The sequence below is a fragment of the Homalodisca vitripennis genome, chromosome 7 (genome assembly GCF_021130785.1).
Source record: "Homalodisca vitripennis isolate AUS2020 chromosome 7, UT_GWSS_2.1, whole genome shotgun sequence".
NCBI classification, from domain to species: Eukaryota; Metazoa; Arthropoda; class Insecta; order Hemiptera; family Cicadellidae; genus Homalodisca; species Homalodisca vitripennis.
In genome coordinates this window covers 130817553-130835975 of record NC_060213.1, presented here as the reverse complement: position 1 = coordinate 130835975, position 18423 = coordinate 130817553, and the positions used below count along the sequence as shown (strand labels likewise).

Genomic DNA, 18423 nt, shown 5'->3' with positions numbered 1-18423 from the left:
ACTCATTTTTTGTTCCACTGAACTTTGGCAAATGTCTGGGAAAAATCCTGCTTCCTTCACAATCCTTCCATCGCCAAATATAAATTTCTTCAAATATAAGTGGGGGGGGGGGGTGAAACTGATTTCCACCGGAGGCGTGGAATAAATCAGAATGAAACTAATTCCAAGAATTAGGTACTCCTGGTTAACTGATATATTTATTGATTTAAGTCGTTTTATTTTATTTTATTTATGCTGCCACTTAACCGAAATTAGCACTAGCTTAATTCAAAGTAGTTGCAGTTTAACTGTGGAAACCTCGTTACTCTGCGGGAACGTCATCAAAAGAGCTGACTCGTTTGTAGCAGGTTTAATATCACGCTCCGGCCGCAGTAAAGGGAAGGAACGCCGCGCCGTGTAGGAAAGAAGCAGCTGCGTCACGCAGTGGGATGAAAGTGGCTCGGTCCTCTAGCTGCGAACCGGGCGCGGCGCGAGTCAAAAGGTTCAAAGAGAAAAGCGTTTATTATTTACAAAAATGGTTGTCGCGGGACAGAGCTCACTTTTGATCTCGAGCGTCCTTAACGGATTGTCGTCACTCGTTTCCATAGAACAAAAAATCCGTTTGCACGCTTTAGTGCATGCTTCTGGAGATGTAATTACTCAGCGTTCTACTGTTTGCGAATAAACGTGTGTGGTTAGTGGGAGAGTAACTATTAACTCCTGTCCGCTTTGCGTGTCTTTCCTTGTGCTCCTCTTTCTCCGCCTTCTGCTTTCCAATGTTCGACAGGTACTAAAGAAAATCACATTTGGAAAATTCACAAACATTAAAAACAGTGAGATTTGTTTTTTGAATGTATTACTTTAATTTTTTTATTCAGGGGTGAATCGTGTTTGATTTTTTATTTTTTATTTAAGCAAATACAACGTTAGCCTATAATTTTGTAAATCTATTTCTCTAAAATGGGATGGTAAAATAGGTGTTCCCTTGGGCAATTCTCTTTTTTGTCTTTTATGAACACATTTTTCAGTCGAATATATAATAAATCTTATTAATAATACGTATAAATTAAATAAAGCAGTAAACCTTTCCTGTAAACGCGAAAAATAGAAAAAAGATCCAATTAGCAAGTAAGGGCTTGTAAAGCAGTAATTACGGTCACGTTACTATCGGGCCCAAAAATGTATGCAAACATAAACTTTGGAATTACTTATATGAAATATGACGAAAGGGGTTGACATTTTATTTATCAGAACATACTTTTTTAGTAATATTGAATTATTTATCTAAACATTACAAATTATATTTAATTAAAAATGTTTTACTATATCCTGAAGTTATGAAAAGTAAAAAACCGCGTCGTTTCACTTAATTTATTTCAAAAGGGAAATACACCTTTATGAAATACCTTCCCTAAGACCTCCTCCCCTCCCTTAAGGTTTTACTGTGGTGGACGAAGGTCAAAGACTGACAATCAGATTGACAGTAAGTAATACACGTACACTCAAATCTGCTATTGTACTAATTTAGGAGGCCACTGTTACAGTCTATCAATATCTACTACTTTTTTTTTAACTGTAATAATTATAATTTTAAATTTAACATTTACGAGCACTCACATAATCTGAGCTTCAATTCAGGTTCTATCTCGAGGGATGTTTTTTCTGTGGCGATCTGGCACGTGATCTGAGGTCGGGAAAGTACCGAACGGAAATGCTTATGGGCCATCAGCTTCTTCTTCGGTGGCGCCTTCGACGCCACCCCGCACTTTTGGCGGAAAATGAAAAACATCCTTCGAGACAGTACCCAAATTTGAGTTCAGATCACGTGAGCGCTCGTACAAGTTAACTTTTACATTGGTACCAGTAGTACCATATTTACGATAGCCTAACCTAAGTTATCTACCGCAGCGTGCTGTGTCATAGTGGTCCACGTGTAATACAAAAATACATCAACTTTTTCTAGATTGATTAAAATACTGATCGTGATCGGATTGCCTAGTATGATCGACGTGCGCTGTCAGTAACACTGTCATTCTTGATACTGACAGCCAGACTGATCGCCTGCGGGCTGATAGAATCGCATTTGAGATCTCATGAATACAGAAAAATGAAGTTACAAAAAATATTTTCTCCAAAGTTTTTAGTGGAAGCTACTTCACCTATGTACTCGTTACACCTAGTGTTTCTTTTCTTTAAACCCAAAACTTAATCCATTTCAATTGATAAGGTAATAGTCAGTAATCCGCAGAAACTGTTATTTTATATCCAACAATTTTAGTAGGATTTAATCCGTTTAGAGAAACAAGTCATTAATTAACGTCATACAAAACAATAATTGGCATTTTACAGTTATCTTCATGAATGTTCAAGTTCTATTGAACAAGTCACTCACTATTCGGGTCGGTTACAAAGCGCAGTGATTCCCTCCTTGAACAACGACATCGTCATCGTCGATTCTCCTGCTTCGACATTTGGTGGCGACCTTTCGCTGCTAAGTGATGTGGATAATGTCTTGCTCAATAACGGGGGGGGGGGAGGTTCTAAAGTTGTCGATCGGATTAAAAACTGTGGAGCGCTACTTATATCCAACGCTTTTATTATTCCATATTTACGCTACAAGTTTCTGTCTACTTTTATTTTACTATCTCTATTGAGAAAGGCAAAATCTTTCCAACCGATTTCTGGTTGGAAGATTTTTTTAGTTTTAAACTTATAGCCTTGTAAAATAGCTTTCCTGAAGACAGAAAAAGTAGAAAACATGATTCTGATCACTACATTAGGAATTACAACCATTCAAAGTAAAAAAATTAGGTAATTTTTTAATTAGGCCCAAATTAAAACTGTGAAAACTTTACATTGCAGAACGTGCAAGAGCAATAGCTTCTGGGTGTGACGTGTTTTTGATATTCATTGATGATTGAAGGAATTTACATTTCTTAAATTACACATTATTTAAGACAATTATGCTTTTTAATAAATTTTCTTGGGGATATTAATTTTAGGAATGAATTAAAATATGCCCTGAGTCATTCCTAAGTTTGAAGGCATAACTAAGACTTGGCGAAGGAAACAAGATTTTCCGGACATTTGCTATCGTTCCAGTGATACAAAAAAATCAGAAACACTACGTTTCGAGGTCTGCATACTGATCTCTTCTTTAGGTAAATAACTAACCTAACACATAATTACAAACTAGGTTCAAATAAATAAATCATACCAGAGCGTTGTGACACGCGAAAGTCAGGAATCACAACCACCATGTTGTGCGTCAACTTCAATAACTCTAAAACATGCACTTGATAGAAACAAAACACAACACTAATCATTAAAACTGAACTACAGAATACAGGTCACAATACGTCTACATTCGCCGACCAACCACCTACAACAACCAAATTCAAAACACAAGTTGGAAAGAAATTCGTTTTTAATATTCGAACCAAAAAACGATTGCACAAACTTAACGTACAAAGATGAGTTTTTTTGCTAGATTTTTACTGAAGCAAGAATAAGTAGTCAAAAAAATCTCGCAAGACATTTTTTGGAATATTTTCTCTGTAAATTCTCCATAGATTTACCTGAACATTAGGCCTCTGCGTACTCCCGGGGAGCGACGACAGCTATGTGTACAGTTAACGTAAAGTTTCATGTTCTTGCATGGACGGGAAAGCAGTGCTATCTACAAGCGTTTATATTTACACAACAAGTGTTTTGTTGGTGACATTACATAAGGAAGGCGGTGTTTAAGTTTACTTCAACTGTGCATTGCGTACTCCAACATGTGTCGCCCTCGGGCGCCCTTAGGACGGCCGACACGTTCAATTAGTCTACAACAGGTGAAACAAATGTGCTTGAGAAGTGGCGTTTGCTTATAGCAGGCGAAGTAATAACGAAAATTCAAAACGGCCTTAGTATATGTATCAGGTATATGTAGCGTCTAGATAGCCGGTGGTATTGGTGGTGGTAGCATGGTGGTATTGGTGGTGGTAGCATGGTGGTATTGGTGGTGGCAGCATGGTGGTATTGGCGGTGGTAGCATGGTGGTATTGGTGGTGGTAGCATGGTGGTATTGGCGGTGGCGGCATGGTGGTATTGGTGGTGGTAGCATGGTGGTATTGGCGGTGGCAGCATGGTGGTATTGGTGGTGATAGCATGGTGGTATTGGTGGTGGTATCATGGTGGTATTGGCGGTGGCAGCAGGAAAATCTTTTTTTTTTTGGATCTAAATAATTTAATTTGTATTTGCGCGAATTTACAAATTCGACAAAGGATACTTTTAGCAACTCATATTTTTCAGTTCTTTAACGTTCATTTTCAGTAGGAGAAGGATAAATTAAACACTATTCACTAAAATCTATATAATGGCCAAATCCCCTAATTTGTTTATTTCAGACAATTTTGGAACCAAGAGTAAAAATCTAAGAAATTAGAATAATTTTGTTTAGTTTAAGACTTTCGTAAACTTAAACCCTTATTTTAGGAAGTAAAAAAGATCAGTAACTGAATTGTAGTGGAAAATTCCAATTGAATTTGACGAAACAAAAGTACTTGTAAAATTAATCAATATTATGTAAAACTAATAAGAGAAACCATAATTCAGAAGGAAAATCAATTAGTTACAAAAGATAGTGTCATATTGTAAAAACCCGTGTAGAAGTGTAAAGAAGTATTGATCGCCGTTGGTTGGTTAAGCTTTAACCAATCAGGACTCGACTCCGCCTCCCTCAGTTCACCTGTACAAGCAGATGTGTAGTACTGGCAGTATTGTGGACCGAATCTCCACCTAGCTCCATAATAACATTGTTAAACCTTAAACAAGTTACAGCCTATCTTTTGGGAGTGCGTTTGTGGATGTTATTTCATTTCTAAGAATTGATCAATGTTTACAATTGTGAACCAGGTAAATAACATGTGCGGAGAATGGTAAACAAGCAGACCGTCAATGACTCAATAATCACATGCCAACTGCATGACATTGTGGCTAAGTGCCAAACTGTGTTGAATGTGTAACAGCATGCCCGGTTTGGCATACGTGTTGATACAGCATTCAAACTATGTAAGATATTCTGCCAGTGGCGTAGCTATTGGGGGGGGGGGGTTTGGGGATTACAACTCTCCCCCATATGGGGATCCCAAAAACATTTAGCCGCGCTACATTGACCAAATTGTTATAGGCCTAGTTATAGCTATAGTAATAGTCAAACCACTTTATACCTTATTATGTACAAGGTACGAGGAATAGCGTCACTACAATAAAACTAAATACTAATATCAATTTTAAAATATAAATTAAAAAAATAGTAACATTAGTTTGTTTAAACCATAAAACTTACATTTTAACAATTTATCTTCAATTCTTTTTAAACTGAATTAATTGGTTTTTGTATTGAAATATTTCTCAAAATAACATAGAGACAGATTAGTTAAATAATCATTTACTTCCTTTTTACATTTTAACTAATATGTTTTCTTTTTGTAATATTCGAGATTGTGTTGATCGATATGTCTTAGTAAAACGAATATTATATGTATGTTTATTAGTTTTTAGTATAGGATCAAAAAATTGTTTTACATAGATTGTTTTTATATATATATACATACATATATATATATATATATATATATATATATATATAATGTCAGAATTCCAAGTTCAGAACAAATATGTTTAACAGAATCTGTATATCTTAAATGTTTCATGACTCAAAAGATTTTTTTGTAGGATCAATAGCCTATCTAAATTGCTTATCGTTGTTGATCCTTAAATGCTTGTTCTGTAAGCTAAATGTGAGTTACCGACTAGCTATAATCCTAGTTGGTTTTGTTTGGATTACCTCATTTCGCATATATACAATACAATATATATACAATCCTCCGAACCCCCCCCCCTCCGTCACTAACTACATTCTATTACCACAACATTATCATAATTATGTTACATTTCGTCAGTGGCGATATCTTATTGCGATCGAATTACTTGGCGTGATTTACTTATAAAAAATCGTACTACGGAACAAACTCTCTTTTAGTTTGTATACGTATATATATAATAAATACGCCCTGTAGTGGTTATTTATTACAGTAGTAAATTTCGAGTGTGACACTGTCTGAGATGATTTTTAGAGGGGTATTCCATCCCATGACAGAACCACAATGGGGATATAACCGCCTTTTCCTGTGGTTATATTGTACATACCTTTAAGAGACGCAGGGCAAACGCCCGCGTCAAAAATCTGTATGACCTCCTCGGAACTCGAATCCGTGACCTCTAGCTAAGGCCATATGCTGTGGAGGAGCTGTAATGTATAAACGGTTGTGATGTTGATATATATAATGTTGAACTTAGATTGTCTGTGTAATATGTTATATTTCCGGATATTTTAAGATCTTCGCCCAACAACAACAAAAATCTTTGCATTTGCCGCTAACCTATCTATATCCCTTTTGAAATTCAATTTGCTTTGTACCTATTTGAATTTATGTGTTGTGAGTTATTTTCCTGAAGAAGAGCTCAAAAAAAATTCTAATTCTAACCAGCTTAGCACTTTTACAAGACGTATATGTATATAAGGGTCTAATGTAGGCTACTATACAATTGTACAAAGCTATTTAAAGTTTCCAAGTATATATTAGTTAGTGGTTACAAGGTTCTGAACAGAGACCTATTTAATACAAGGTATGTTCTCTGGAATCCTTTTAAGTCCTGGTAAACTTGTTCTTATAACAGTTATTAATAATTCAAAGGACCAGACAGATCATTTGGTGATATACTTCCAAATCAGTAGAAATATACTTGCACATACTCGCTTATATTGTCATTACACTTGGCTTATAAACTTGAATTCTGAAAAGCGCAGCCTTTTAATGTAGACTTGTGTATTATGTATTTACAACAAGCTGAGTTATGATTTTTGATTCCAGGTGCAAAAAACCGGGCCGGTACCCGGACAACCTGCCAGCGACTTCTGTGATAATATGCTTCCACAACGAGGCTTGGTCCGTGTTACTGCGCACCGTCCACAGTGTCATAGACCGCTCGCCGCCCCGCCTGCTGCACGAGGTTATACTCGTGGACGACTATTCGGACATGCGTAAGTATCGATTGTTGTTCACGTCACCAGCAGTCGTAGCTTATCGATACCTGATTATAAAATCGTATCATATCGTATCATGCATTTTGTATAATTTAATCATCTCGTATATTATTAAGACTATTGATTTACATTACTAACACATTAAAAAAAACAAATTTTCACAAAAAGTGTATTTTTCAACGTTAAGTGAAATTCATTAAGTTGACGGCAAGTCGTGTTTGTCGTGACGGCGACACAAGAGACTCGATTGTTGTCAGATGTAACACACGCGAGATATTGGCGACGCGACGGAGATGGGATTCCGAGAGACGCCTGTCACGGGAGCGAGCGTCGAGACGTCGACGCCGCCGTATCGTCGCTGAAGCCTCGCTCAGTGTTACTTAGACGGGAGGGTTTGAATTGTATTAAACCTAATCATCGAGACATGCCAGCTCGAACGTCGTACTGCTTGTTGATGTGCGATAATAACACTACAGAATATTCTGTATCCTGTGGTGAAAATAATCAGGGGCGGACCCGGTACTGATTTTTGAGAGGGGCCACCATTGGATTTAGTCAATCATTATTTTTAGTGTGACAAGACATTTTGCATTTCGATGCAACAAAAAATAGACTATTTAGAGATAAATTTACTCACATTTTTTGCAAAATCTCGGAGGAAGCCATGACCCCCATTTCCCCTCCCCTAGACCCGCCACTGAACGTAATATATGCGTTAGAGCAAGAGCGTAGCCAGGAAAAGATTTTGGGGCGGGTCCAGACAACTGATATTTTACCTTTGTGGACCGCATTTTGTTTCTTAAAAAGTTCTTGACTCCCTTTTTAGAACGATCTTTCAGCAGTACATACCAGTAATACTGAATTATTTAAATAATGAAAAATTGAAAATTTGGGGGGACCCGGACCCCTTGGCCCCCTCGCTGGCCACGTCCTTGCGTTACAGTGAAAAATATAATTCAGTCAAAGTTATTATTGGCTAGTTAATACTGATTTTAACCAAAGACCATAGTCAAAACCAGTTTCGAAGAAGGTCTGTAGTCAAATTTTTGACCTACTGTTTGTATAATTCATTTGGTTCCTGACAATCCGAATTCGTTTATACAGGGTGTCCCGTAACTCTCGTAGACAAAAGTATACCACGTTATTGCTCAGGTCAAGACAAACACATTTCACCATATGAACATGGGTCTCTGATGCTTAGTTTCCCATTTGTCTGTCTGTGTGTGTTTTTTATTAAAATATTAATATCTCAAAAACCAATACATTAGCCTACATTATACGAAATTTGGCTTAAATATTAATGATAACAAGGCCAGTTATTGAATGGAATATCATTAAATTAGCTTAAGTATTTTCTATATGGTGGCCATAAAATCTTTTAAACTTTAAACTTTTAAAAACCAGCAGTTTTCTACAAGAATAACAGTGTTTAGTGGATATTAACACAAATCTAATGACTCCAGTATTATTTAAATCGAATTATAAATAACTGATTTAGAACAATTTTCCTGTGACAATAAAGTACTATTGAGGATTTGTAATGATTTTTGTAATGGTGTACATGTCACCAGATTTGGCTGAGCGTTAGTGAAAATGTCTACATGGGTCTTATGGGTAACCACGATAGCAACGAGAAAATTGTAGAATAGAATAAATAAATTTTGAAACAAACTGAGTACAACCATATGACATTGTATCGTGTGGCGTTGTCGTGTAGTAGGCCTACTGGTACGACTACATTCCCACATTGAGGGGACCATTCGTTAAACAAACCGGTGTACGAGATAAAATAGTGGAAACCTTTATAACAAGTAATCAGGTTAAAAATTCATCTAAATGTTAGTCTACTTATTCTATCTAACATCCTGTACCTTTAATATGTAATATTTAAGAAGTAAGTGATACAATTTCACTCCCCATCTTAACCAACGATGGAGTATATATAGGCCTCTATATATATATATATATATATATATATATATATATATATATATATATATCAATATGTATTTTCTTCATGTAGAAATAAAAAACCAAATATTGGTAAACTCTGTTTATGAATTTTCGTATGTCAGCTATGGAAGCCCGACTGAAAGAATATCAGGTTACATTGACGACCAACTGCAGCCTTTTGTAAAACTACTTCCATCTTATGTTAAAAATACTAATGATTTTATTGGTAAACTCTCCAAAATTACCCAACCTTTACCAAATAATTTAATCCTAGCCACAATTGATGTCACATCACTATACACCAACATCCCACATGATGAAGGCATAAACGCAACTAAACATTTCCTTGATACCAGATCAGTACATTCAAAGCCCTCTACTTCTTTCCTTTTAACACTAATAGAGTTTATCCTAACAATGAACTGTTTTAAATTCAAAGATGATTTCTATTTACAAATAAAAGGTACAGCCATGGGAACACGAATGGCACCCTCTTATGCAAATCTTTTCATGGGCTTCTTTGAACAAAATTTCTTAAATACCCAAAATAAACTACCTCTGATCTGGTATCGTTACATAGATGATATTTTCTTGATATGGTAACATGGTGAAGATCTCCTTAAAGATTTTCTATATTCCCTAAACAAATTTTCAACATTAAATTTCACTTGGAAATATTCCCACACAATCATTACATTCCTAGATGTTGATGTGTTTTTAGAAGAAGGCTTTCTTAAAACAAAAATTCACGTTAAAGATACCAACACTATGAATTACTTAAATTATACTAGTTGCCATCCTACACATGTAAAAAAAAGTATTCCAAAAAGTTTAGCCATTCGAGCAAAGAATTTATGTAGCAAAGAGTCTGATTTCACAAATTATATTAACAAATTAACAAACACATTCAAAAATTTAAATTATCCCGACAAACTTGTAAAAAATCAAATTAATAGGTCAAAAAATTTCAATTACAACAAATCTTTTCCCCTAGATGAACCTAAATTTACTACCAAATTCTACCCCGGACTTAACAAAATAAACCCTATAATTAAAACTGCATTCCATATTCTACAGTCATCATCGGAAACTAAAGATATATTTTCAAAACCACCTAGGGTCATCTTTAGAAAACCGCCAAATCTTAAAAATATGCTAGTCCAAACCAATCTTAAACACAAAAATCGAGAGAAAATTTTTAACGGTTGTAAACCCTGTCAAAAACCACGTTGTGGTACGTGCAAAATTATGTCCTCTAGTCAAAATTTTAGTAGTAACATAACGAATAAAACGTATCCAATTAAAGGAACAATTGATTGTAATTCAAGTAATATAATATATCAGCTAAATTGTAATTTTTGTAATAAACAATATATTGGCCAAACCTCTAACCCTCTTCGTATACGAATGACAGGTCACCGTTACAGTATTGTTCATGGAGATGACAAGCCCCTCGCTGTACATTCCAGAGAACATAATCAGGACAAAATTGAAAATTGTTACAAATTAAAAGGCATCAACAATGTTCCATTGAATGCCAACGAAAATATAAATAGGTTTAATTTAAGAAGGAGCGAAACTGCTCATCAACTTGTTTTAAAGTCAAAATTTCCTTTAGGTTTGAACATTCGTTAATTTCAAAAATTTTTTACTCTTTGGTATTTGTGATGAAACATCAGCTGTGAGGTATTTTTCCCCTGTTTATTATTCTATTTCAGTTCATTTCTTGTTTGTATTTCGTTAGTTTCATTATTTAATTTTGTAAATATTTATACACATTTGTTATCTGAAGAAGTATGCTGACATACGAAAATTCATAAACAGAGTTTACCAATATTTGGTTTTTTATTTCTACATGAAGAGAATACATATTGATATTTACATTTGTATATTGCCATTTATTGCCATTTGGCAATAGCCTTATTTAATTTAAAAAAACATTGAATCACAAAAAGTACTTGCTCCGCCGGGACTCAAACCCGGATCTGTCACTTGCCGGGTGAATGTGCTACCATCACACCACAGAGCGCTTACTTTTTACGATTCAATTACTTTGTATTTGGCCGTATCTGTCACATATGCGTTTTTAAATAACCAAACTAACATATTATCGGAATACCAAATACCTGTCAAACGAGTTTTGTTTACATTAAATTTGTATAAATGGCAATGGCCATACTTAATTTCAATAAATGTTGAATCGCAAAATGTACTTGCTACGCCGGGACCCGAACCCGGATCTCTCACTTGCCGGGTGAATGTGCTACCATTACACCACAGAGCGCTTACTTTTTCCGATTCAATTATTTTGTATTTGGCCGTATCTATCACATATGCGTTTAAATAAGCAAACATATGATCGGAAGACCAAATACCTGTCAAACCAAAAAAAAAATATATATAATGAATTTGGACGCCCGAAAGCCACATCCTTAAGAATCCACTGACTACTCCACTGAACATGTTGTCAGGTTATATTAAAAATTGTGCATCAGTCAGTTTTGTAAACGTGTGTGAAAATTGCGACATAACACACTTGACATATTATTCAATGCAATAAACAATAAAAGTTCAGTCACGAGATAGTTATAATACAGCCGAAGTTCGACACTAACTGTTCCTGAAATAACTGTCTACATAACGCCTAACATTTCCCTGAATCAATACAATGTTAAATCCACAAATATTATCAAGTCGCATGCGATGTACTAGCATTCCAAAACTGTAATCCTGTCTTCGTTATTCTGATTAATTCTAACACTCTATTGTTTTTTTGTTGGTAATTCGTTGTTAGGCGTAGACAATTTCTCTGTTTAAATTTTGTTATTGGCGATGGAAGGTTTGAGAGGATAACAGGATTCCGTAAAATTGCCATCGTTACGTGTTACCAAAGGTATGACACAACGTTTCGAGAATTGGAATCTATTGTCTTCGTCAGGTGGGGGAGGGGGTATTGAAGTTTATATTACATACAAAAATAAATAACATACAGAAAAAGAGAGTGAAAAGAATAGGACTCAAAAATACCCAAATGCTGCTAGGTTTAGGAGTCCAGTCTAAGCATTGTCACTGCACAGAATGCAAGTCTCCAGCTCAGGTCGCGAGTACGAGAATCACACCAGCACACATTGTAACATAAAAAGATGGCAGATGTTTTATTTGAATTTGAGAGTGTAATCACACATACGGTACCCTTTTATTTGGTCTACGTTAAAGTTTATAGTACACTGCTATTTTATGCGTATAATAATTATAAATCGAATATTTGTACTCTGTTGGTTTTTATTGTATGGCAAAAATAACAACTATTCCACTAGTAATTACAACTACGTAATTAAATATTTGATTGGACATAAAAGAGTTAATACGGCTCTAGCTTCTAGTTATATTTTCAACTTTAAATATTATCTAGACTTTTTTGGAACCGCATCGTAATACCTGCATCACAAAATCCTTTGTTGGTGCAGCAGTATAATGGAGGAGAAATCTAATTTAAGTAAAATGAAACTTAATTTTCATTTAATCAATTGTCAATTTGTTATTATTGTTTAGCATGGCTTATTGTGAACTGTCCCTATCCCAAAATGTACTTGTTCCAACACAAAGCTTTCCGTATTCGTCTATCGGCAGCAGTTTAATTGCTTCGCATTTTTAACACATTAGTTGTACAAAAGCTCGTAAAAGTATTGCAGATGGAGCTCGACATTAGTCAGTGTAAAAAGCTCCAGAGTTGTCGGAAGCTGTTTCCTTTGCCGGCCAAATTGCCCTTAAATCATCCCCAAAGACACCTCCTACAACCCCCCCCTGCCCCGTTCCGTCCCACCCTTACGGAGATACTTAGGCCTAATGACTTTCAAAACGCCCTTCTCCTCCCAATTTGTCTTCACGAGGCGAGAGCGAGAACGCCTTGTCAGATCGTTACCATGTATTCATGTCGACTCAGTGGAGTTGGATTTCAACACGTGTTTCCAGGGAAAGTTCTTTACCGTCAGTTTTTCCTACACATCGTATATTTTCGTGACTTGAAAGAAATGTATTTTAAGTTTTTTTTTAAACCATTTCAATTAACCTCTGTACATAACATGATATTCACAAATATACCTTCCTTTATGAATGAAACTTAAATTGAGTTGTCACAAAATACGAATTTGCGGCAAATGTTGGTCCATTTCGTTGAAATGGCACGCGCTGATAAGATGTTATGTTATCATTGTAATTAGCAGTAAAACATTAAATATATTGTGGTTTTCTTGATGGTATCTTTAATGCAAATTTACACAAATTGTGTGACGCCATCAAGCGTTGTAGCATTTCAACTTGAAATGCTATTGAGTTAGGTACGTAATTACAATCCGTGAACCAAGAGTTATTTCGGTATTGTATAATGTAGAATATATTTTTCTTTTTAAATCGATAGAGGAACTTCTCCTTCTAAAAAAGATACTACTTGTCAGGGCTAGTTTTAATAGTGTTGAAGTGCGAGAAGGTGTCAGCACTAACGATTCGTGGTTTAAGCTAAAAAAAGTCTAAAGAATAAATTATTATTTAACTCTTCGCATAACGATGCCTTTCTTAAACGAAGTTTCTGTGTTGATTTCAAGTAAAAGTAAGTTTTTCAAAATTGCAATTTAATTAGCTGTAGACTCGTAAACTGTCTTTATGAACTGTCCTTATTTTATAATAAACTAAGCCAAAGAGTGGGGTTATTTTTAATTTGAAATTGTATTTATATATCAGTTCCCAAACAATACAATACAAAGTAAACAACTTGGAAGAACGACGGAAACTTTGGGACAAACTCAATAACTGCGCGAAAACGACGCGACGCCCACATGTTTGGCCGACAAGTTCTGACAAGTGGGCCCCGGCGCACGTGGCGACGGACAGGAACAGTCACGTCGCTACATGTCGTGGCCATTAGTTCTTCCGACTGCCGCACGCCCGAGCGCTCATTTAGCGCTGTCGTCGACACCCGGCATTAGCAACAGCTCGCCGGACGCATTAGCATTACTGGGATTTATCGCGTGCGACATGTGTAAGCAATGGCACGTTTTATAAAAATGTAGGCGCCCTAATCGTTTGTTTCTTTTTTAAGCAGGCGTCCACTAACGCAACTAAAAACTAACATTTCAAATAAATATGATTGTAATGCTTTGATTATGTTGATTATGGTCCGATATATATATATATATATATATATATATATATATATATATATATATATATATATATATATATATATGTGTATGTATGTATGTATATATATAAAATGTATGTTTATTTGCCAGTCTGTCCGCACGATATATTTTGAAAACGAACTTTTAGACTTTAAATTTTGCATGCAACTTGTTACGCGACACTAAATTCCATTAGGAATGGTTGGAGTTTTGATTTTAATTTCTTAAAACTTTATTCCCATTTATTAATTTACTACAAAATTTGTATTGTACGCATTTGTTCTATTAGTGTTTATTTCGACGTTTCTTTCAAAGACAATTCTGATGACATTTAAAAAATTTTTTATGTATATATATATATTATAGAAGTATGAATGTAACATTATTATAGTATAAGAGAGTAAAATTTTTAAATGTCATCAGAATCCGGAATCTTTTCAACTCTGAAGATTCTTGGAGCAATTAGAAAAAACTACTTCTAAGTGTAAATAATACAATACTTTTCCAAATTATTTATTTTTTGGACGAGGCCTTTCAATTTTTTTGTTGAGTCGCCTGATGATAACATCTTTGGTTTTGAAAGGCCTCGTCCAAAAATAAATTATTTTGAAAAATATTGTATTATTTACATTTAGTAGTATTATCAGCTCTGCTCTATGATACTTAACACCGAGATATGACCATTCATTTCCCAAACATTACACGGTCAGTATCATGAAACCTTTTAATAGATGTTCGAAAATAAGCACGAGGGAAAGTTGTGTAAAGTTTACATTGAGCCCAAGTTGACAAGCAGTCGAGATAATACATTTTGCACAAATGCGTAGAGTCTCCACCTGGAAACGTTTTATTGGTTGAGACTGGCTGACGAACTCATTCGAGCAGAGTGCAAACACAATCTCTTCATCTAATTTTGTTTGAATCCATCAGAAATAGCGGCATTTATCGCCTCGCTGCTATTGTGCACTTACGCATTGTTGCACGGCCGCTATCGTGAAAGCCTACGAGGTGTAAAAATCGTCAATTTCTAATAACTCATGTGTGACTATTGCTTTCCAAACTTAAACGGCCGCCACTTTGAAATAATTGTACGAAATAAAAACTAATAGAACAAATGCGTACAATACAAATTTTGTAGTAAATTAATAAATGGGAATAAAGTTTTAAGAAATAAAAATCAAAACTCCAACCATTCCTAATGGAACTTAGTGTCGCGTAACACGTTGCATGCAAAATTTCAAGTCTGTAAGTTCGTTTTCAAAATATATCGTGCGGACAGACTGGCAAATAAACATACATTTTTGTAGAATAAGTGAAATAACATTTGTCAAATCTCTCGAATGATACATTGAATACAACAATGTTTGTATTCAATGAAAGAATTTATTGAAATTGAGGGGAACATGAATTGTATATGAATAATTAATTAGTTTTGGTTTTTGGCGATTAATGGTTTGTAGCATTTCAAATTTCAAATTTTGGTTACCCTATACGGATTTATTATTTTTCTCTGCAATTCAGAATTTGTAATATTTTTCTGTAGTCCAAAGGATCATATTATACATATATAGGGTATATTTCAATTTCATTATTGCAACTAACGTTGGATACAAGTATATTTTATGGGAAGTCGTACACCGAGAGACTATTGTGAAAACCTCTGAATGCATTGTCTGCCCAGGGGCGCACTCCCACGCCAACACTGTCGTACTACTTCGCACTTTATTACGCGAACAGTCAACCCTTCAAGCCCGCAATTCCGACAACAAAAGCGGAAACACAGAGGGTAATTTTTCACCGCACAAAAGTCCGCAGGCGCGGCGGCGGGAGGGTGGGTCGAAACACAATGACAGTTTGATAGGAAATTTGTCACCTCGTGTTGATGAAATTGCTTTTATCAGCGGCGCAGCGCACAAAAAGCCAAATTACACTTTCTTTCTCCGGCGTGGAAATGTTGCTGATGACGTTTTGATGGAGGGTTGTAATTAGCAAGGAAAAAGCAGCCCGGCCTTCGCGGCGAGTCGCGCTCCGCCTGGACACTTTGAGAACGTTGACAGGCGAGTCGCCCTCCGCCTGGACACTTCGAGAACGTTGACAGGCGAGTCGCACTCCGCTTGGACACTTCGTGAACTGTGACAGGCGAGTCGCCCTCCGCCTGGACACTTCGAGAACGTTGACAGGCGAGTCGCCCTCCGCCTGGACACTTCGAGAACGTTGACAGGCGAGTCGCACTCCGCATGGACACTTTGAGAACGTTGACAGGCGAGTCGCCCTGCGCTTGGACACTTCGTGAACTGTGACAGGCGAGTCGCCCTCCGCCTGGACACTTCGAGAACGTTGACAGGCGAGTCGCCCTGCGCTTGGACACTTCGTGAACTGTGACAGGCGAGTCGCCCTCCGCCTGGACACTTCGAGAACGTTGACAGGCGAGTCGCACTCCGCTTGGACACTTCGTGAACTGTGACAGGCGAGTCGCCCTCCGCCTGGACACTTCGAGAACGTTGACAGGCGAGTCGCACTCCGCATGGACACTTCGAGAACGTTGACAGACGAGTCGCACTCCGCATGGACACTTCGTGAACTGTGACAGGCGAGTCGCCCTCCGCCTGGACACTTCGAGAACGTTGACAGGCGAGTCGCCCTCCGCTTGGACACGTTGAGAACGTTGACAGGCGAGCGCACTCCGCCTGGACACTTCGAGAACGTTGACAGGCGAGCGCACTCCGCCTAGACACTTCGAGAACATTGACAGGCGAGTCGCACTCCGCTTGGACACTTCGAGAACTGTGACAGGCGAGTCGCCCTCCGCCTGGACACTTCGAGAACGTTGACAGGCGAGCGCACTCCGCTTGGACACTTCGTGAACTGTGACAGGCAAGTCGCCCTCCGCCTGGACACTTCGAGAACGTTGACAGGCGAGTCGCCCTCCGCTTGGACACTTTGAGAACGTTGACAGGCGAGCGCACTCCGCCTGGACACTTCGAGAACGTTGACAGGCGAGTCGCACTCCGCTTGGACACTTCGAGAACTGTGACAGGCGAGTCGCGCTCCGCTTGGACACTTCGAGAACGTTGACAGGCGAGCGCACACTTCGAGTCGCGCTCCGCCTGGACACTTCGAGAACTTTGACAGGCGAGTCGCCCTCCGCTTGGACACTTCGAGAACGTTGACAGGCGAGTCGCGCTCCGCCTGGACACTTCGAGAACGTTGACAGGCGAGTCGCCCTCCGCTGGACACTTCGAGAACGTTGACAGGCGAGCGCACTCCGCCTGGACACTTCGAGAACGTTGACAGGCGAGTCGCCCTCCGCCTGGACACTTCGAGAACTGTGACAGGCGAGTCGCCCTCCGCCTGGACACTTCGAGAACGTTGACAGGCGAGCGCACTCCGCCTGGACACTTCGAGAACTTTGACAGGCGAGTCGCCCTCCGCTTGGACACTTTGAGAACGTTGACAGGCGAGTCGCCCTCCGCTTGGACACTTTGAGAACGTTGACAGGCGAGCGCACTCCGCTTGGACACTTTGAGAACGTTGACAGGCGAGTCGCCCTCCGCCTGGACACTTCGTGAACTGTGACAGGCGAGTCGCCCTCCGCCTGGACACTTCGAGAACGTTGACAGGCGAGTCGCCCTCCGCTTGGACACTTCGAGAACTGTGACATTCGAGTCGCGCTCCGCCTGGACACTTCGAGAACGTTGACAGGCGAGTCGCCCTCCGCTTGGACACTTCGAGAACGTTGACAGGCGAGTCGCCCTCCGCTTGGACACTTCGAGAACGTTGACAGGCGAGTCGCACTCCGCATGGACACTTCGTGAACTGTGACAGGCGAGTCGCCCTCCGCCTGGACACTTCGAGAACGTTGACAGGCGAGTCGCCCTCCGCTTGGACACTTCGAGAACGTTGACAGGCGAGCGCACTCCGCTTGGACACTTTGAGAACGTTGACAGGCGAGCGCACTCCGCCTGGACACTTCGAGAACGTTGACAGGCGAGCGCACTCCGCCTGGACACTTCGAGAACTTTGACAGGCGAGCGCACTCCGCCTGGACACTTCGATAATATTGACAGTCGACTTCGATGATCACGGTTCAAACGCGATTGTTAACTGGAGATGGAATTGTCGGGCGGGAAACGCGAGTAGTCAATTTAACAATTTCGTTGCGTAACGCTTTTAACGATTGGGGCGCTACTGAAGCAGACTTTTATTGGGTCTGCGTTTAA

The 18423-nt window shown here is 38.3% G+C and overlaps 1 protein-coding gene across 4 annotated transcripts in view; it reads left to right on the top strand.

The window, feature by feature from the left end:
* Positions 1–18423, top strand: part of LOC124366345 (putative polypeptide N-acetylgalactosaminyltransferase 9) — a 620588-nt gene that overhangs the window by 566042 nt on the left and 36123 nt on the right. For all 4 annotated transcript variants that reach the window (XM_046822832.1, XM_046822831.1, XM_046822829.1 and 1 more), the window contains exon 3: positions 6901–7070. In XM_046822832.1, the coding sequence (XP_046678788.1) occupies positions 6901–7070 (170 nt within the window). The remainder of the gene's footprint in view (positions 1–6900; positions 7071–18423) is intronic.